This window comes from Crocuta crocuta, unplaced genomic scaffold (assembly GCF_008692635.1).
Source record: "Crocuta crocuta isolate KB4526 unplaced genomic scaffold, BGI_CrCroc_1.0 scaffold430, whole genome shotgun sequence".
Classification (NCBI taxonomy): Eukaryota; Metazoa; Chordata; class Mammalia; order Carnivora; family Hyaenidae; genus Crocuta; species Crocuta crocuta.
In genome coordinates this window covers 3,296,636-3,317,561 of record NW_027527934.1, presented here as the reverse complement: position 1 = coordinate 3,317,561, position 20,926 = coordinate 3,296,636, and the positions used below count along the sequence as shown (strand labels likewise).

Sequence of the window (20,926 nt, the reverse complement as noted above, 5' to 3'; positions counted from 1 at the left end):
AAATGTCAAATGTCTGTTTTGTTGGTATCAAGTAACCTCTGTGTGGTTGAAATAAAATACTGTATTAAAAGCAAAAAAAAAAATTTAATCAGGTAAATGCTAACAGATTTCACTGCCCACATCTGAATCTATGATCAAGTTGACATCAAAAACCACTCTTTTCAGGAGGGAAAGAAACAAACCACAAGAGCCTCTTCATGATAGAGAACAAACTGAGGGGTGACAGAGGGAGGTGGGTAGGGGATGGACTAGATGGGTGACAGATATTAAGGAGGGCACTCATGATGAACACTGAGTGTTATGTGTAAGTGATGAATCGTTGACACCAATAAAGTACTGTATATTAACTAACTAAACTTTAAAATAAATGACTAAATAGCAGTCTTTTTAATCACCTCTCAGGCTAGTAAAGAATTTAACACCTAAATGATGTCATGGCCTAACTTACAAAGGATTCTCAGGAATTCCTGAGAAAACCTGGGGAAAGAATTTCACCATGGACATCAGTACCACATTCATATACCAAGGAACAATTTGGCTTTAACTACAGGTTACATTGTAATAGGACCGTTAATCAATTTTATTGGTGTCAAAGTTTTGTTTGTATACCTTATGTTTATTAAATTTCATACTTGCTTATACCAACATTTACATGTATACTAAGGTAATATTACAGTAAGAATAAATTTAATCACACTGGTATGTTAACTAACTTGGATATAAAAAAAAACAAGCAGAAAAAAATTTGTATATATGTATTAAATATAGTATCACCATGAAAAAAATAAAGGTATTAATGATAACTACGTTGCAAAAAAAAAGAGAACACATTTAAATCAATACATTTAAATACATTTAAATCTTAATATTACTTAAATTTGAACAAACAATAAGAGGGACCAAGTGGCATGGCTTAAGAAGTCAGATGAAAACCTCTTGAGGCACCTGAGTGGCTCAGCTGGTTAAGCGTCTGACTTCGGCTCAGGTTATTATCTCTCGGTTCGTGGGTTTGAGCCCTGCGACGAGCTCTGTGCTGACAGCTAGCTCAGAGCCTAGAGCCTGTCTTCGGATTCTGTGTCTCCCTCTCTCTCTAGCCCTCCCCTGCTCATGCTGTCTCTCTCTCTCTCTCTTTCTCAAAAATAAATTTAAAAAAAAACATTAAAAAAAAAGTTGTCAGATGAAAAATCTGAGTTTAGATTCCCGGTTCTGTCACTTAAAACCATAAAATAAAGAAAATGGGCTACACAAACCCTAAGGTTTCTCTTTCACCCTCCCAAAGTGAGTCTCTAAAAGACAGCATTAGACATCTTACCAATCTGTGCGTGTGCGTGCACACGTGTGCGTGTGTGTGTGTGTGTAAAAGAGAGACATGGGCAGCTGCCAGTGTACATGGATATCCAGGGCTTGTTTTGCCTACTAAACTTGCTAACAGTACGTGACAATGGACCTGGATACTGGATGGAAACAGTGATGGAGATTAGTGAAGAGTGTTTGAGAGTCTTAGGGTGGCTGCCTAGCTCACAATTCTGCCTTTTCAAGGAAAGGCCTATTCACAGGGTCCCTGAACAGAAAGGACTCCTGATTCAAATGGGCCTTTCAACCCCTAGGAAACCTAAAGCAGAGTAGCAGAGGCTGGGCCTTGGAGTGACTGAAATAAGGGAACGGCAGCCTGTGCAAGAAACAATCAACAGACCCGTCACTTCTGAGAAGCCTCTCACCCTACTTCCATCCTTCCCAAGTCTTGCTCAGTTCAAGTCTCCCTAAGACCCTAAAGAGATGCCTTCCAATAAAGCTCCTCTTTTAGTTTAGTGAGTTTTTTGTTGTTATTTAATATCTGAAAACAAAAGAACCTTAGTTAATGAAGAGAAAGAGCAGAAAGGGCTTGGAATGAGACATCAAAATTCTCTCAGTAAAGAACAGAAAGGATTACATTTGTCTAAGACAAAGAGGGGAATTAAACCAAGAAACAGTTAACTCAGTAAATAAAAAGACACTTTTAACTTAATAAAAAGTAATATGACAATGAGAACAAATTATTTATTTATATTTTAGCTGTAATTTTTTCCACTTTAATATTGACACTACATTTTTTAAAAGATTTTAAAAACTTTCTACTATCCTAAATACCCCCTCCTTTCTCCATCCTACCCAGAGGCAGATGGCTTAAAGGAACACACGAGAAGTATAAGAGAGGGCACCACCAATCAAGCTAAAAGTTGGGGTGGCCAGCCAGAAACAGCACAGCGTCTGGGAGGCTCACTACACACAGTACACTTCAAACTGAAAAGGTCAAGAGAGAGAAAGGAGCATCAGTTGGGCAGCTGCACAAATGGGCTACCTTCTCAGTGATGCCGTTGAACTTGGCCAGGATGTTGAAGAGCGGCACCTGAGGGATAATAAGCTGCTCCTTCTCGTCCTTGTAGAGGGGAGCAGTGGGGAGATCCAGCGTCAGGTACATGAAGGTGGACTCCACCATTGTCTCCTGGTACTCATCATTATGCAGCAGCTGCTCTTTCTCTTCTGCTGGCTGGAAATGAGGAAGAAAAAGGAGGGAAGGAGTGTGAGCAGTATGCAGACCACCCACAGAAAGAAACAGTGTTTTTGTTACACGTACTTCATTTTGTATTGAAGTGAGTGAAGAGGGCACCCAAGATACGGGCATTTTGTGGACAGCAGCGCCACCTGGTTAGAGTAATGCAAAACCTGAGGGGCTTCCATCCTCAGAGAGATGTTTGTTTGTTTGTTTGTTTGTTTGTTTGTTTGTTTGTTTTTGAGAAAGCGAGAGAAAGCATGGGAGAGAGACAGAGGGAGTGAGAAAGAATCTTAAGCAGGCTCCATGCCCAGCGCAGAGCCCGACACAGAGCTCAATCCCATGACCCTGGGACCATGACTTGAGCCAGAATCAAGAGTCAGATGCTCCACTGACTAAGCCACCCAGAAGTCCCCAGAGAGATTTTATTTAAATGCCAGACTATTTAAAACCCTTTTAGATGATCTAGAAAGCTTATCCGAGCTTTCTGAAAAACCACACGAGCACCACCCAGTGGCCAGACCACTTAAACCAGCAAGACTTTACCCTACCCTAACTCCCAAACTTTAACACGCTGGTGTGACAAAAGCCCAAGGGGCTGTCACTTGGCAAGCGTTTTACAGAACCTCATTTTGGGGCAAGAGGCCTTGATAGACCTCTAAGCCTCTCTCTATCAACCCTTAATCCCCTCAGGTAAAATAAATCAGGCAAAGGGTCAGTTTCAACCCCCCACTCACCAGATCAGGATGAGGCAGCTTTTTAGTGAATATCCTCATGGACCCCTGGAAAACATCAGTCACAATGGCTGTACAAACAGAAATCAAAATGCAAATTCTGTCAGGTTGGAAAGCATTTCCAGAATATAGCCCTAACTTCTAAATTTCTGATATAAACCAGCATCGCCCAGCTAAGACTCAAAGCTCTCAGTAGGCACAGAAGTACCTTTGTAACATATTCCACCTTGGTACCTTTGTCATTATTTGTGTAAATAATTACTTTGTGTCTGCCTTCTCTCATAAGATGCCCTCTGACCCTCCAGCAGAGAAAAATTAAGTGCATCTTTTTTTTTTTTTTTAATATTTTTATTTATTTCTAGGAGAGAGAGAGAGAGAGAAATACAGCGTGAGCAGGGGAGGGTCAGAGAGAGACGGAGCCACAGACCGAAACAGGCTCCAGGCCCTGAGCTGGCAGTCAGCACAGAGCCCGACGCGGGGCTCGAACCCACGAACCGCGAGACCATGACCCAAGCGAAAGTCGGACGCCCAACCGACTAAGCCACCCAGGCGCCCCAAAAATTAAGTGCATCTTAATGAATGATTTATAAAGCCTAGAGACTTAACAAATCACAAAAAAAACAAGCAAAACAAGATACATCCAAAGAGTTTCCCATAACCTTATGCTGTGTGCAAAGAAGATAAAGTCCACCCTGCACTGGACATAAAACAAAAATGCAGACTAAGGGACAGAACAGAACAGAACCAAAGCAAAGAAAGCACAACAGGGTTCTAGAACCCTAATGGGACATGTTACAAAACTCAGAGGATGTGCACAGGTTGAAGACATCTGGTAGAGGTGGTGGGACCATCTAGTATAAAGAGCATCAGCCCACAACCCCACATTAATAAACATATTAACACCAGCAGAACAGAGAAAAAGGACACGGAAAAAACTGCATTAGGTCTCCTAAATTATTTCTCTAGCTCAGCACTCTGTAAGCTAACAACTATTTCTGACATTCATGAAAACTCTACTGCTATGCCAACGNGGGGCTCGAACCCACGAACCGCGAGACCATGACCCAAGCGAAAGTCGGACGCCCAACCGACTAAGCCACCCAGGCGCCCCAAAAATTAAGTGCATCTTAATGAATGATTTATAAAGCCTAGAGACTTAACAAATCACAAAAAAAACAAGCAAAACAAGATACATCCAAAGAGTTTCCCATAACCTTATGCTGTGTGCAAAGAAGATAAAGTCCACCCTGCACTGGACATAAAACAAAAATGCAGACTAAGGGACAGAACAGAACAGAACCAAAGCAAAGAAAGCACAACAGGGTTCTAGAACCCTAATGGGACATGTTACAAAACTCAGAGGATGTGCACAGGTTGAAGACATCTGGTAGAGGTGGTGGGACCATCTAGTATAAAGAGCATCAGCCCACAACCCCACATTAATAAACATATTAACACCAGCAGAACAGAGAAAAAGGACACGGAAAAAACTGCATTAGGTCTCCTAAATTATTTCTCTAGCTCAGCACTCTGTAAGCTAACAACTATTTCTGACATTCATGAAAACTCTCTACTGCTATGCCAACATGGAGGTTAAGGGACCATGGGACTTAAAGTGTGAGAATCAATATGGAGGCAAGCCTCATTTTTCCAAGTATAGGCCCAGGGGGAGGAACTAGCTTTTACTTTGCTTTACCAGTGAACTTAGAAGCCACACAAACCACGCAGTGAGCCATCCTCACATTAACTCTTGCACCACCAGAGACTAGCAGTCAACAACATGCTGCCCAGACCCAGTCTGGAACTAGGTCAGGATTTCTAGAGCAGTTATATCTATTTCCATGTATTAAGCATGCCATTGGATATAACCATATCCTAATTTTTAAAAATGGAGAGGAACCTATTCAGCAATGAAATTTGGTCCACGTATATACAAACACCACCACCCTAACACAAAAAAATGCAAAGTTAAAAAAAGTGCCTATAAGAGGAAGCAAACAAAAAAACAGCTCCCTTTTACAAAATAACATGACTTACTCTTCTTTTTCTTCTTTGTGCCCCCTAGAGCTGAGTGCAGAGCATTCAGAAACCAGGACAGAAAGTCAACTCCATCCCCTGGAAAAGACGGAAGCATGGGGCGTGTCAAAGCTGGAAATTAGTACAATCCAAACCACGCACTGGCTGGCATGATGCCACATTCCTGGTTTTTCTCCTTCCTTCCAGGCAACACTCTCCTGTCCTCTGGGCATCCTCTCTATTTGGACATTAAATGCTGACATTCCTCAAGGTCAAGCTCTTAGACTTCTGATCTCTGCTCTCTCCCTGGGCTCTCTGACCCAACCTGGACCTTCGATTATCATCTCTACTGCAAACGTGTATCGTGCCACCCATCAAAAGCCAGTATTGAATTTCCCCTCTAAATCACTCCTTGGCCTAACCTAAGTCTGGCGTCACATTTTGGCTTAAAAGCCTTCATCGACTCCCCACGATTGTCAGGATGTAACCCGTGCTCCTTCTAGTGGCACATAAACCCGATGATCCAGTCCCTCCCCCACACCTCCACTTCAGCTCTCACACTGTCCCCTAGAATCCAAGCACTCGGCTACTGGCAGCCTTCTGTCTGTTCCAGGCACATCCACGCTCCTGTTGGCAGTGTCCTAGAATGACCAGCCCTGACCTATCTCCACTGTGCCTAGAACTCAGCTAGCTCTTCCTCCACTCTGACTCCCGCTGATCTCCCATATGCTCAGCTGGGGCTCCCTGCTCCACACCCCCTCCCAAAGTATACTTCCCTTCCTCTATTATAGCACTTACCACCCTGTGCTCACCTTTTTACACAACTATCTTCCCCACTAGAATGGGAGCTCCTGGAACAAAAAAAATGCTGCTTATCCCTGCAGTCAACCTACTAGTAGCAGGAATGGATGGTGAACAAACTGATGTGAGGCCAGAGGACATTATATGAGATCCAGGTGCTAAGAGCTACAGAGTGTCCACTTTACTCACATGGCAATAACTAGTTGGATGTGGAGGGATGAAAACAGTCAAAACAGGTCATCAGAATATCTAGTCTGCAACACAACAAAATGAGAAGCAAATGTGGCAAGTGCCTAAGGGTCAGTGCCTTTCCTAGTCTCCTGGTTTTCCCTCGAGCCATACAGATTAGTTTACCAAGTATGAAAGACTTTCTATCCAGCTGAAGTCTCAGGACTCTGAGCAGGGCAGGCTGATGAAAGAAGAGTGAGGAACATAATCAGACTATCAACTGGACACTCACCTGGTTACTACAAGGTTTACAGCAAGTACAAATAAATTTGCTCATCAAACTAATTTTGTTGCCCTAACATCAGCAAATATGAATGGCTGTTCCTTACCTTGCTTGGTGATCTGAAAGGTTTTCTTGCTGCAAAGGACAACAGCCTGAAGCATCTCATGAGGAGACACATGTGCCTTAAAATTTCGGGGGTTCCAGAGCTTTCTCATCAGCTCTCCAAAACGCTGGACTAACAAGAACATGATATCCCCTGGAGGACGCTTGATGTTCTTATAATTGTCTTCTTCCAGGAAGTAGTTCCGGAGAGGAGGAACATTAGACAACGCCTGAAAGTCAAATACTCCATCCAATTAATCCAAGAGCCCCTACAAAGGGCCCCTGTGCACAGCCCTGGGGGCCAAGCTCTTCTAACAGACCCAGGCCTCTAATGGCCTTCAAGAGTCAAAAGGAAATACTTAGGTTTACAAAGTATTATAGGTTATAATAGTTCTATAATAATAGAAGGTTATAAAGTTCACATTATAGAAACATCCTCTGTTCCTCTGTACTAAGTTTCACATAAAGTCCAGTTCTGCAGATACTTTGCTTTGGATATGAAGTTATTTACTTTTTGTTTTTTTATTTTTTACAGATTTTTTTTTAAGCAATCTCTACATCCAACATAGGACTCGAACTTACAACCCTGAGATCAAGAGGCACACGTTCCACCAAATGAGCCAGCCAGGCATCCTGACCAAGAAGTTAAAAAAAAAAAAGTATTCAGGCACCTAGATGGCTCAGTTGGTTGAGCATCAAACTCTTAATTTCAACTTAGGTCATGATCCCAGGGTGTTGGGTTGAGCCCTGCATCAGGCTCTGCACTAAGTGTAGAGCCTGCTTAAGATTCTCTCTCCCCTTCTGCCCTTCTTGTGTGCTCTCTCGCTCTGAAAATAAATTTTTATAAAAAAGGATTCAAGTCCCTATCCAATGACCAACTTACTAATTTCCTTTATTTACTCTAATTAGGCTTGTGACTATATTTGCATTCATAAGGAATTAAAAGCTAGAAATCCAAATATTCCATTTGGCTACGAAAGATATTACTATCTGGAGGCCAAACTTCCTCCATCTCTCAAATGCACATTAAAATACGGGCTCTGTGCTGACAGCTCAGAGCCTGGAGTCTGCTTCGGATTCTGTGTGTCTCTCTCTCTGCCCCTCCCTTGCTAGTACTCTCTCTCTCAAAAATAAATTAAAACATTAAAGAAAAAAATGGGGCATGTGGGTGGCTCAGTCGGTTAAACGTCTAACTTTGGCTCAGGTCATGATCTCATAGTTCACGAGTTTAAGCCTCTCATTGGGCTCTGTGCTGACAGCTCAGAGCCTTAAGTCTGCTTCAGATTCTGTGTCTCCCTCTCTCTCTCTGCCCCTCCCTCGCTAGTACTCTGTCTCCCTCTCTCTCTCAAAAATAAAAACATTTAAAAAATTTTAAATAACATGAAAATCAGCTTAATAAAGTTTATTGAAAGGGTGGTAATAAATACAAAATAAAATGAATAAATAAAATAGATATAAAATGATATAAAATTGAAACAAAATGAACATATATATAAAGGTGATTCATTCTGTTATGATCAAAAATGGTCAAAAAGTTTAGGTAAAATAAATTTTACCAAACAAAACTACCCTACAATTCAGCAATTGCGCTATTAGGTATTTATTTACCCAAAGGATACAAAAATAGTGATTTGAAATGGTACATACACACCAATGTTTATAACAGCAGCATTATCAACAATAACCAAACTATGGAGAGAGCCCAAATGTCCATCAACTGATGAATGGATAAAGAAGATGTGGTGTCTATATATATACACACAATTGAGTATTTCTTGGCCACCAAAAAATGAAATCTTGCCATTTGCAGTCACATGGATGGAGCTGGAATGTATTATGCTAAGCAAAATAAGTCAGTTAGAAAAAGACAAATATCATATGACTTCACTCATATGTGGAATCTAAGAAACAAAATGGATGAACGTATGGGAATGGGGCGGAAGAGAGGGGGAAGAGAAGAGAAGGAAACAAACCACAAGAGACTCTTAATGAAAAAGAACAAACTAAGGGTAATGGAGGGAGGTGGGTAGGAGATGGGGACTAAGGAGGGCACATGCTGTGATGAGCAGTGAGTACTGTATGTAAGTGATAATCACTGAATTCTGCTCTTGAAACCAATACTGCACTGTATGTTAACTGAAATTTAAATTAAAAAAAGAAAACAAATAAGTTTTACCTCATTAAGTAAAAAAATAGACTAGCCATGTTGGTTCAGGAAGAAATACATGCTCATTAGTATGAGCTACAAAACTGGGAAGGAAATCCCAGAACAGACCTTAAGTAAATGCAGTCACCCCACAGGTCCCTCCTGTTTTTTGTTTTTTGGGTTTTTTAAATTTTTTTTAAAATATTTTATTTATTTCTGAGAGAGAGAGACTGTGTGAGCAGGGAGGGTCAGAGAGAGAGAGGGAGATACAGAATCTGAAACAGGCTCCAGGCTCTGAGCTAGCTGTCAGCACAGAGCCTGATGTGGGGCTCAAACCCACAAATCGTGAGATCATGACCTGAGCCAACTGAGCCACCCAGGTGCCCCCCACACACAGGTCCCTCCTGATTGGTCTGTGAATCCTTAACAGCACCGTGCTTACTATGAGCAAAACTTTCTGTGCCAAAGAATCCATTTAGAAAGGAGGATAGAGGTTTCTGCTAAATACAATAAACCTACACATCTCATAGGGAGACAACTCAGGACACAGGGAACACCATAACAGAGGTGATTAGGAAAGCCCATACAAGCTTAGCTCAGCTAAAGAAACGACGACTTAATGCCTAGAGAATAATTACTAAAAAATGGGTTATTATCTAAAGGAAAGAAGTATGGGGACACCTGACTGGCTCAGTTGGTTGAGTGTCTAACTCTTGATCTCGGCTCAAGTCATGATCTCAGTTTGTGAGTTCATGTCCCATGTGGGGCTCTGCACTGACAACGTGAAGCCTGCTTGGGATTTGAAACTCTCCTTCCCTCTTCTCTGCTCCCCCCTCGCTGTTCACGCATGCGCACATGCTCGCTATCAAAATAAATAAACTTTACAGAAATAAAGGGAAGAAGTATGAACAAAATTCATCCTAGTTCTCACTTATCCAAGCTGTGGAGAGAAGTTGCTCTCTGGTTTCAGCAACAATATAAAAAGCATGTGTCAGCCTCCAGATGCAGTACTTCGTCCATTCAATCCCATTCTAGTGGCAATTACATCACAGAGGATTTGTTCATCTAATTTTAAAAATAAAAACTTCCTATGGGAACTAAAATCCATCACAAAGCCAATGCTAACTGCCCTAACCATGTTCAAATCCTATCTGTTTATCCTGTAAGTCTTCACAAAGCCATGAAAGGCTGTAAGAGAAACAAAGTTTCTCTCTACCTAAGCATTTAACCTTTCCAGGGTCTAGGCATAACATTAGAGGCAGACACCAAAACTGACAGATACACTTTCATAATTTTTTAATCTAAATTCTGTATGCAAAAATACCATAATCAAGTTTAAAGGCCAAATAAGAACTAGAAGGAAATCTCTGCAACATATACAACAGAAAAAGGCTAATATATATTTTTCAGAGTTTAGCAAAATAAACTACCAACAGAAAAATGAGCCCGAGGCCCCAACAACATTTGAAAAAATACAAGTAATCAACTTTAGAAGTGCTTGAAAAAATACAAGTAATCGAATTTAGAAGTAAATAACAAAAGGTAGGTTAAATGTATCAAGATGGGGGAAAAATAACAGTGTAACAGGGACAATGCAAGATGGAGAACTCTCTTTTGTGTTGCTAATGGTTTGTAAATTGCTACAAACACCTACAGATTAGAATCTAGGCCCCAGATGCATTAATACAAGATATGATGGTTAAATAAACTGTAATTCACCCACAAATTGAATTAACATGTAATCATTAAAGATGCCGCACAAGACAATGTACAGGCATATTTTGGAGGTATTACATGTTCGGCTTCAGAGCACTACAATAAAGCTAATAATACAATAAAGAGAGTCAAAGGAATTTTTTGGTTTCCCTGTCCACTATAAGGTTATGTTTACACCATACTATTAAGCGTGCAATAACTTAGTCTAAAAAAACCATGCATATGTTAAATTATAAATCCTTTATTGTTTAGGGGTGCCTGGGTGGCTCAGTCGGTTAAGTATCCGACTCTTGATTTCAGCTCAGTTCATGATCTCACAGTTCATGGGATCAAGCCCGGAGTTGGACTCTGATCCCTTAAGTTCAGAGCTTAAGTGCAGGAGCAAGATCAAGACCTCAGACACCCAGCACAAGGAACATCTGCACTATTAAAAAAAGAAAAGATGCATCATCCAACACATGTGTTTCTTATTTGGTACTGCCAGGCCACACAATCATTCTATCCTTCAGTCCCTGACAACCCCAGAGGTCATGAGCCCAGAGGCTAGAAAAGGCCTCACCATCTGGCAGCAGCCCTTTGACCAGACGTAGGAATGTTATGTTTGGTGCAGAACAAATAGTTAAGTAGAGTCCTTAGCAAGGCTTGGTGTCTCCAGGGACCATTTGACTCTATTCTACCAGAAGGCAGTCACTTCTTGGCTGCCCTGCACAGCGTTCTTGATCCTACCTGAAGGACAGCGTTGGCATAGTCATTGGCCTTTATGTTATTCAGGCCCACGATACCCGGCAGATAAGTGGTCCCATCATACGCCCGGGACAATTTGGCTTGCTTGTCCAAGTTTGCAATCTGCTGCTTTGTGAAAGTGGGCTTCAACACATACTGCAAAGGAAAAGAAAATTCTAAGTTGTTTCAGGACTGTCTACACAGTTTACAAGAGCTATCTGAAATAACAATTTCTGTCAAAAACAAAAAATATTTTGGTCATGAATGTTTCACCACACAACCAAAAGGCTTACAACAACAGGTATAAAGGCTGAGGTAACACTGAACAGGCCCTCTCCACATTACTAATCTAGAAGGGGATCTCTGTGTTTAACCCAAAATCACTGAATCCCAGGTCTTTCCTCAGACCTCAGGTCTGGCCAACTCCATGATAAACAACTGTCCAAAGCTGAAGGACATGCACATCTCTGCAGGCAGCAGGAGTCTGAGTGTCAGATGGGACTTCACACAGGGCCAGTACAGACCCAGCGCATAGCAAATCTGAGATGTCATACTCCCTATGGCTGGAGGCACAGGAGCGGAACCTTCCCCAGTCCTAGAGCTACAAGGGTCATCACGTAAAGGGTGGAACAGAGGTCTCTACTAAGTCTCTTAGAGACCTTACATTTACTTCAGTTCCTCTCTCTAATTACCGTCCATAACTACTTTAACCTCAACTACTTAACAGGCATATAAAACTTCTAAAAGTAGCATAGATATTGTTTCAAACACTCTGGACACCAAGCTTTCCTCAAAAATGAACAAAGCATTCAACATGAATACACAGACACTTGCTAAAAAAGAAAATAACAATCAATAGTTCCAACATTAATCAAATCCAAGAAGACTTCCTATGATCTCTTAAGTACAGTGACTTGGCACAGGTCACACACCAGAGCCCACAGATGGGAGGCACTGGCCATTCGGGCCACATCACATCAAAAGTAGTCACGAGCTAGTATGCAGCTTGGTATCCACTGTCCTCCACCAGGCCTGACTCATATCCTTCCTCCAAAATGTGGAAGGTAATATACTTCACAAAAATGCTTTCACCTCAACTAGAAAGTAGCTGCATTTCTTTAGTCCTAACCCTCAATGTTAGAAGCAGAAATAACAGTTAGATTGCAGACCACAGGCCACAATTATGAATCCTTACTCAGGTCTCCCCCGTTTCTCCCAAAGGGAAAGAAGCCTCTCAAAGCCCAAGTAACCTCGGGTCGGGCAGATCCCCAGGAGCCCTGGGATGGCCCCAAGAGAACTAGTTCCAAACCAGCCTCCTGGACACATACTGTGATATCCTCCAGCGAGGAATCGATGATCTCATAGTTGTCTGGAAGGCAGTAAAACTTGAGGGTGTGGAGGTTGAGGAAGACATGGTGGCTAAACTGGACACTGTGAATGTAGGCATGAGACTTCAAACCCCGGCCTGTAGGGAAGGAGGAAAGGCAGTGTAGGGCAGATGCCAGAAAGAGACAAATCACATTTCATTTTCCTTTCAGTATTTTGTACTGGAACATATTAATATCAGCAAAAACAAAGTACTATGCCATCTGTACAATGAATCTCCTACATGAACTTTTCTCATCACAGAAGTTAGCAAGAAAGAACAGCACATTAGTACTTTATTCCCTGGATGGCATTAAGACATTGGTTAGGGAGGGGCACCTGGGTGGCTCAGTTGGTTAAGTGTCCAACCTCAGCTCAGGTCATGATCTCACGGTTCATGGGTTCAAGCCCATGTCNATGACCTAAGTGAAAGTCGGACACTTAACCAACTAAGCCACCCAGGCGCCCCTAAAAATTTTTTTTAAACTATCTCTGGAGGAGACCTGTAGCTGGCACTGGTAAGTTTAAAATGCACAACACAGCGTGCTTGGGTGGCTCAGTCAGTTAAGCATCCAACTCTTGATCTCAGATCAGGTTATAATCTCATGGTTTGTGAAATAGAGTCCCTGCATCGGGCTCATCACTGACAACATGTAGCCTATATAGGATTTTCTCTCTCCCTCTCCCCAGCTCACGATCCATCCCTCAAAAACAAATAAACATCTTTTAAACATTAAAAAAAATTTTTTTTAAAGCACAATGCTTACTTACCCTGAAAGTACTTGCCACACACCAGACAGGCATATGCATTGATATGTGAGAGGGAGATGGAACATAGTTTCTCAAAGTCAAAGTCCAGCACGCTCCTAAAAGAACATTTAAATAAGAGAAGAAAACAATTAATAGGGACAGATGTCTAGGAAAGAACTCAAGTGAAGCAGCATTGGCTCCACAGTGCACAATGTCACACAGCATCTTTCAGAGATGGTTCAACAGCCTTGTATAAACTGTGGGGAACGTTAACTATTCCTCCCCTAAACATTTACTATAGCACCCTCAGCCACCAAGTCCCAAAGCAGCGTCAAACTATCTCTACTAGACACACAATGCCAGCGACCATCTTTTTTTCTTTAGAGGACATTGAGTGAACAAACACTTTTATAGAAGAAAAACCTATTTTTGTCCATAAAAATGAATGGGAAACCTGAATATTAGGAGAATACCTACAAACAGATCTACTTATTCAACCACAAAGTAATGTTACATGAGTACCAAGCAGGTTAAGGGACAAACAACTTTACTTTCACTGAATCCACAGGTGACAAAGAGATTTCTCCTCAAATATTAACTCTAATTGTGTTTGGTCCCAGTAAAGCTGCACTGTCCATTAAAGAAAGCAAGAGCCACAAGGGGATATTGAAATTTCAATTTAAAATAATAAAATTTGGGGCACCAAGGTGGCTCAGTTGGTTAAGCATCTGACTCTTGACTGTGGCTCTGTTCATGATCTCATGGTTCATGGGTTGGAGCCTTGTGTCAGGCTCTGCACTGGCAGTGTGGAGCCTGCTTGGGATTCTCTCTCTGCCCCTGCCCAACTTGTGCACGCGTGCGCACGCTCTCTCTCTCTCTCTTAAAAATAAACATTTAAAAATAAAATAAAATTTGAAACTTGGTTCCTCAAGCTGTGTTTCAAGTCCTCGTTAGTCACAATGGCCTGTGCCTGCCACAACAGATAGCCCTGATAAAGAGTAACCCCATTACTAAGAAAGCTTCTATTGGCACTACAACCATAGAGCTTAAATTGAAAAGCATCGTAAGATGCCATCTGGAATCAGAGAAAAGAAACAAGGATGAGGTAACTACCTCTGCTTTAGAACATATCTATTCTTCTTTTCTCTGTTGAATGCCAGCCACCTAGAGTAGTACCTAGCACGTAGTGAGTGTTCAAAAAAATATTTAAATTTGCTACCATCATTTTAAGTACACTATGCACCCTATTATTCCACCAAACAAATTCAAACTAAGCTAAAAGCTCCTTATGCATGTGCCCACCCTAAAAATATAAAACTAAAAAATAATGCCCCCTGACACTTTATATATGGCAAGAAGCACAATTTTCTGGGCTGAAAGCTTTAAAAAGAACAAAATTTATGATCAAAGTACAGTTCAAAGAACTTTCTGCATAGATTCCACTGTTTGGTGCTGCCCTTGACATCCCTGTCCTACTAACCTGTTAATGGTATCCAGGTACGGGCAATGGCGGCTCCTCCGGTCCTCGGAATCCACGCGGCCATTCTTTGCTGAAAGGAAAATCATCACAGACTGTGAAAATGGGAAACCCGTACTCGGGGTGAACTACTAGTACAAACAAAGAAACACAGAAATGCAAAATACTAAACAGGATGAACTCCTACACAGGAGGCAAGGCAATACACCAAAAAGCCCACTAATGGAACAAGAGCCAAATTGGGAGAATATATGTGTAACACATATAACCAAAAAACAATTCATTTGCAGATTACATAAAGAAATTGCTGAAACGATAAGAAAAAGACAAACAACCCAACAGAAAATGAGGAATATAACCCTCCTCAACAATCAAGAAAATGCAGATTTTCTTGCACAATAATATACCACTTCATACCTACCATAGAGGGAAAAACATAAAATTGGCAAATTCCAAGTATGGCAAACAGATAAAGCAATGGAAATGTTCATGTAACTGCTGGTGGTTGTAACGGTTACAACCTCTTGGAAAATAGTACAACCAGATCAAAGCTGAAAATATGCAGAACTCTGACCCCCCCAGCAATCTCTACTTATAAACCTGAAACTTTTGCACATGTACACTGTTAAGTGCTTTACTAAAAAATTTAGTAAAATATTTATTATTTTAAATATTTAGTATGTACCAGCATATCTGAAAGAGCCCAAACTGGAAACAACCTGAATATCCACCATAAATAAATATATTCTGGTACATCATCAATAGAACACTATATAGCCATGAACATCTACCTGAATTAACCTCAAAAATATGGTTAGGAAAAAAAGAAAAAGGGCGAATCAGAAGACCACATACAGTATGGTTCCATTTACATCAAATACAAAATAAAGCACAGTACTATTTAGGAATATATGTAAGAGGTAAAACTAAAAATATGGAGCACCTGGGTGGCTCAGTCAGTTAAGTGTCCAACTTTGGCTCAGGTCATGATCTGGCAGTTCACAAATTAGAGCCCCATGTTGGGCTCTGTACTGACAGCTCAGAGCCTGGAGCCTGCTTTGGATTCTGTGTCTCCCTCTCTGTCTGTCCCTCCCCCACTTGTGCTCTGTCTCTCTCTCTCTCTCAAAAATTAACACTAAGAAATTAAAAAATAAATAAAAGTAGAAATGACAATAGATTTCAGAATAATGAACAGAATATTCAAACATATAGAATAGTGAATTCCCAAACAAGGAAGGCAGATATTAATAGGAAGGGGCCTAAGGTACCTTCTAAGGTACAGGTTACATACCACTTCTTAAGCTGAACAGCATTAGGAGACAATTCTCCATGGGTCTCTCATGTTTCTGTCCATACTGTGACCAAAGGCACTGTCTGCCTCCAGACCTTGTCAAGGATATTTGTATAGTAAACAGCATTAGAAGACAGAGACAGGGTCTCCCTACAGGGCAAAGGGGAGGCAAGTTCACAGACCATTATGAAAGACTTAAGTTCTGTTAAGCCCAGAGTTCTTCTCCAGTAAGGCCACCCACTATGAGTATATCTTCTTCATGTTGCTGTGGGAAATGACTCTACAGGAACTAGTCCCATCTTCCTTAGCATCCCGAAAACTGTGGCAGGCTAATTATGCAGCTTGCACTCTCTCTCTCTCTCAGAAAAAAATAAAAGCATTTAAAAAAAAAATTATGCAGCTTGCAAATAAAATCTCAAACCCTTCACAGTTATTGACAAGTGGTAAATTTAAGGATGTAGATTTTCACTACTTTTTAATATATATTTTTAAATTTATGTATTGTTTAATTTTACATCCAAGTTAGTTGGCATACAGTGAAACAATGATTTCAGGAGTAGATTCTTTAATGCCCCTTACCCATTTAGCCCAACCCCCCCCCCACAATCCCTCCGTTCTCTATATTTAAGTCTCTTATGTTTTGTCCCCCTCCTTGTTTTTATACTTTTTGCTTCCCTTCCCTTATGTTCATCTGTTTAGTATCTTAAAGTCCTCATATGAATGAAGTCATATATTTGTCTTTCTGTGACTAATTTTGCTTAGCATGATACCATCCAGTTCCATCCACATAGTTGCAAATGGCAAAATTTCATTTTTTGACTGCCAGTACTCCAGTGTGTATGTGTGCGTGCACGCGCGCAAGCACACACATACACACATACCACATCTTCTTTATTCATTTATCCACAGATGGAGATTTGGGCTCTTTCCACACTTTGGCTATTGTTGATACTGCTGCTATAAACACTGGGGTGCATGTGCCCCTTCAAAACAACACACCTGTATCCCTTGGGTAAATACTTAGTAGTGCAATTGCTCAGTCGTAGGGTAGTTCTGCTTTTAATTTTTTGAGGAAACTCCATACTGTTTTCCATAGTGGCTGCATCAGTTTGCATTCCCACCAGCAGTGCAAAAGAGATCCTCTTTCTCCACATTCTCACCAACATCTATTGCTGCCTGAGTTGTTAATGTTAGCCATTCTGACAGGTGTGAGGTGGTATCTCATTGTGGTTTTGATTTGTATTTCCTTGAGGATGAGTGATGTTGAGCATTTTTTCATGTGTCTGTCGGCCATCTGGATGTCTTCTTTGGAAAAGTGTCTATTCATGTCTTTTGCCCATTTCTTCACTGGATTATCTGGTTTTTTGAGTGTTGAGTTTGATAAGTTCTTTATAGATTTTAGATACTAACCCTTTCTCTGATATGTCATTTGCAAATATCTTCTCCCATTCCATCAGTTGCCTTTTAGTTTCGCTGATTATTTCCTTTGCTGTGCAGCAGATTTTTATTTTGATAAAGTCCTNCAGAGCCCGACGCGGGGCTCGAACCCACGAACCGCGAGATCATGACCTAAGCGAAAGTCAGACGCTTAACCGACTAAGCCACCCAGGCGCCCCTCCATTGGATATTCTTTCCTGCTTTGTCAAAGACTAGATGGCCATATGTTTGTGGATCCATTTCTGGGTTCTCTATTCTGTTCCATCAATCTGAGTGTATGTTTTTGTGCCAGAACCATACTGTCCAATGATTATAGCTTTGTAATACATCTTGAAGTCCGGGATTGTGACGCCTCCAGCTTCTGTTTTCTTTTTTCAAGATTGCTTTGGCTATTCAGGGTCTTTTCTGGTTCCATACATATTTTAAGATTGTTCTAATTCTGTGAAGAATGCTGGTGTTATTTTGATAGGGATGCTCATTCTTCTTTAAACTATACTTGTGCATTATATTCAATCCATCTTAGTACCTGTGATCTACTTTACCATAAAAATAAAAGAGGGGAAAAAGACAAGCCAGAACTGCAACTGGGATTCTAGCCTATTTCAAAAAAAATAATCTCCTTTATCACAACTAGGCGAAATAGCTAAAAAACAATTTCTCTTCCAAAGAAAGGGAAAACAGAAACTGATAAGTTATTTAAGAAAAACAAAGAATACCCTGAAATTATTAATTATTCAAAAATATTTATCAAGCACTTTCTATGAGTAAGGTGCTATTCTGGACCCTACGTGTAATACAAAAAAATATGTCAAACAGAAGACCCTGAGTAAAAAGTTTAAAAAGAGTAAAAGTTAGTATTAAAGTATGATCATAAATACATAAGCAGGACCAGAAGGCAGAATTATAAAGTCTTGGAGAACTAGTAACCCCTCCCGCAAATCCCACTGTTAGCATGTAAGCATAGTGATACATTCACCTACTGCTTCAGTAGGCTTCTACTAACTCACCAGAAAGCAAGTATACAGGAACAGGTTCAAGTCAGGAATTTCAAGTTCAGTGAAGGAAATGTAATTCCGGTGAAAATGAAAAGCTTCAAAAGTGATGGAAACCTACTTAACAACCGGTAGGATATCAACAAATTGGTATAGGTAGCCCTCTACAGACAGGGAATCAAGGATGGGTAAAGAGGTCTCCAGAAATTAGGAGTGTCAGGCAAAGCGGGAATCCAGAGGAAGGAGGCAAAAGGCTGCAGTCATGGATGGGAGTTAAGACTCCCTAGCAGTTATCAGAGTGGCTCCCGAAGGTCACAGCCTCCAAACTATCTCCGCTAACTTTCATAGGGACAGCCACGTAAAATCCACTTTCCCAAACCACAGTGACTCGGTCCCGGTAAAGAATGGCAGAGCAAGCAGTATGCCAGAGGTGCCTGGGGTTCAGGATCTTGATGCTACATGGGCACATTCCAGATATTACAACAGAACTTACAAGTCAGATGTTTTGTAAAACCTGAAGGGCAAAACACAATTTAGTAGGTGATTTTCCAGTTATTTACAAAAGTAATTAGCACAGCCCCTGGCCCACGTTAGGCATTCGATAAAGGGCAGCTGCTGTTATTTCTACTGTTGTTAAAACATTAGAATTACGGTTTTCATTAAGACTAGTACTGTCCTGGGGCGCCTGGGTGTCTCAGTCAGTTAAGCGTCCGACTTAGGCTCAGGTCATGATCTTATGGTTCGTGGGTTCGAGCCCCGCGTCGGGCTCTGTGCTGACAGCTCAGAGCCTGGAGCCTGCTTCAGATTCTGTGACTCCCTCTCTCTCGGACCTTCCCCTGCTCACGCTGTCTCTCTCTCTCTCTCTCTCTCAGAAATAAATAAAACATTAAAAATTAAAAAAAAAAAAGACTAGTACTGTCCTCATTAAAACGTAGAGGAGGCTTGTCGCCAACAATAGTGGAAAGTGACTGCCCCACCCCCACCCTCACTCCCAGTGAAAGTTGTCAAGAAGAAAAGGAGAACGAGAGAGCCGAGCCCGCGCCCGGCCCCGCCCGGCCCAGCACAGCCCCGCGCACCTCGCACCTCCCGCTCTGGCTCGGAATCCTCGTCGACCTCGCGCTCCCGCTTCACTCGCAAAGGCGGGACGACCGGCGTCGGGGCCTCGCGCGCGCTCACAGGCTCGACCTCCCGCTTCACACGCACTGGGCTGCCCCGGGAGCTCGGCGCCTCGGTCTCCCGCTCCCGATCTCGCTCCCGCTTGACGCGACCCGAACTGCCCCGCGACTCGGACTCGCGCTTCCCGCGGGTGGAACCACGAGATTCACGCTTGGACCGGCCGGACATTGCCACTACCGGCCGAGTCCCTCTGCGCAGGCTCAAAGCACGCCAGAGCGCAAGGCAGGCAGCCAATCAGGAGCGGTGCTGTTAGCCAGCCCAGGGCTCTCTACGAGTCCGCATTGCGGACACATTTCGCCAGGGGAAACCTTCTGGGAGGTACTGTATCTCCTGAGGTCCCTTTACGTCCGGGCCTACTGCCACCTTACCCAAAATTTGCAGCTAACAGAGAGGGAATCTTTCAGTGGTGTGGAAGCTGTTAGGCGCCGGGATTGCTCAGTCGGTTAAGCCTCTGACTCTTGGATTTTGGCTCAGGTCATGATCTCACAGTGCTGGATCGAGTCCCACGGCGGGTTCTGAATGCTGAGAGCATAGAGCCTACTCTGTCTCTGTCCCTCCTGCCTCCAAACCCTGTGCTCCTGCTGTCTCAAAATAAATAAGTAAACATTAAAAAGTTTTTAAAGACTTGAAAACTACACACACAGTTCCTACAAGCGTTGGATCCTCCTGCGGGGACAGTTAAGATATGGGTAGGGTGGGCTCAGGCGCTTGGCCGGCTGGAAGGGGTGTCCCACTCTCCAGCAGCCTTCCTGGGGCTGCCTGGTGGCGGGGTACTGCTCTGTACCCTGCCAGAGCACTCACCTCCTCACAACCTGCTTTGAGGTAGATGCTGTCAGTGTCCTCATTTACAAATGAGGAAACTGAGGCACTGGAGCTCAATAGCTGAGGTCACGCAACTGGTGATAGGAGTTTCACCGCATTTTATCACCACAAAAAGGAGAGGAAGACTCCATACCGAATGCTGAGTGGCGTATTGGGTGCTTTGTGTTCTTCTGAATTTTCTTATGTGTTAACAGTAAGCCTAAGTCCCGTTTCCTATTGCTAATGTCACAAAGAAAAGCCCCGACGGAGAGTGGAAGCTGCGCATGCCCCATCTCAGCACCCGCGCAGGCAACTCCGCGCGCTGGGCCGCTCGGCCCGCCTGGCTCTTTTGGGGCGGGACCAGGGCCGGGGGCCGGAAGTCGGGGTGCGGAGCTTGCCCGGCGGGAGGGAGGGCGGT

At 42.3% G+C, this 20,926-nt stretch overlaps 2 protein-coding genes across 3 annotated transcripts in view; one reads left to right on the top strand and one right to left on the bottom strand.

Moving 5' to 3' along the window:
- The window catches only part of USP39 (ubiquitin specific peptidase 39), a 30,052-nt gene extending 10,155 nt beyond the window's left edge, over window positions 1-19,897 (bottom strand). Inside the window, exons 1-9 of one of the 2 annotated variants that reach the window (XM_077751934.1) lie at window positions 19,608-19,897; window positions 14,815-14,884; window positions 13,356-13,450; window positions 12,548-12,684; window positions 11,223-11,375; window positions 6,639-6,864; window positions 5,302-5,379; window positions 3,268-3,335; window positions 2,339-2,527 (exon numbers count right to left, since the gene is read on the bottom strand). In XM_077751934.1, the coding sequence (XP_077608060.1) occupies window positions 2,339-2,527; window positions 3,268-3,335; window positions 5,302-5,379; window positions 6,639-6,864; window positions 11,223-11,375; window positions 12,548-12,684; window positions 13,356-13,450; window positions 14,815-14,884; window positions 19,608-19,875 (1,284 nt within the window). In that variant the 5' untranslated portion in view covers window positions 19,876-19,897. Of the gene's footprint in view, window positions 1-2,338; window positions 2,528-3,267; window positions 3,336-5,301; window positions 5,380-6,638; window positions 6,865-11,222; window positions 11,376-12,547; window positions 12,685-13,355; window positions 13,451-14,814; window positions 14,885-16,102; window positions 16,253-19,607 lie in introns of those variants that run through there. The other variant, XM_077751935.1, reaches the window with a different exon arrangement.
- Window positions 19,898-20,884: 987 nt separating this feature from the next.
- Window positions 20,885-20,926, top strand: part of CUNH2orf68 (chromosome unknown C2orf68 homolog) — a 5,665-nt gene continuing 5,623 nt past the window's right edge. Inside the window, exon 1 of the mRNA XM_077751928.1 lies at window positions 20,885-20,918. The gene's annotated coding sequence lies outside the window, so the exon portion shown is untranslated. The remainder of the gene's footprint in view (window positions 20,919-20,926) is intronic.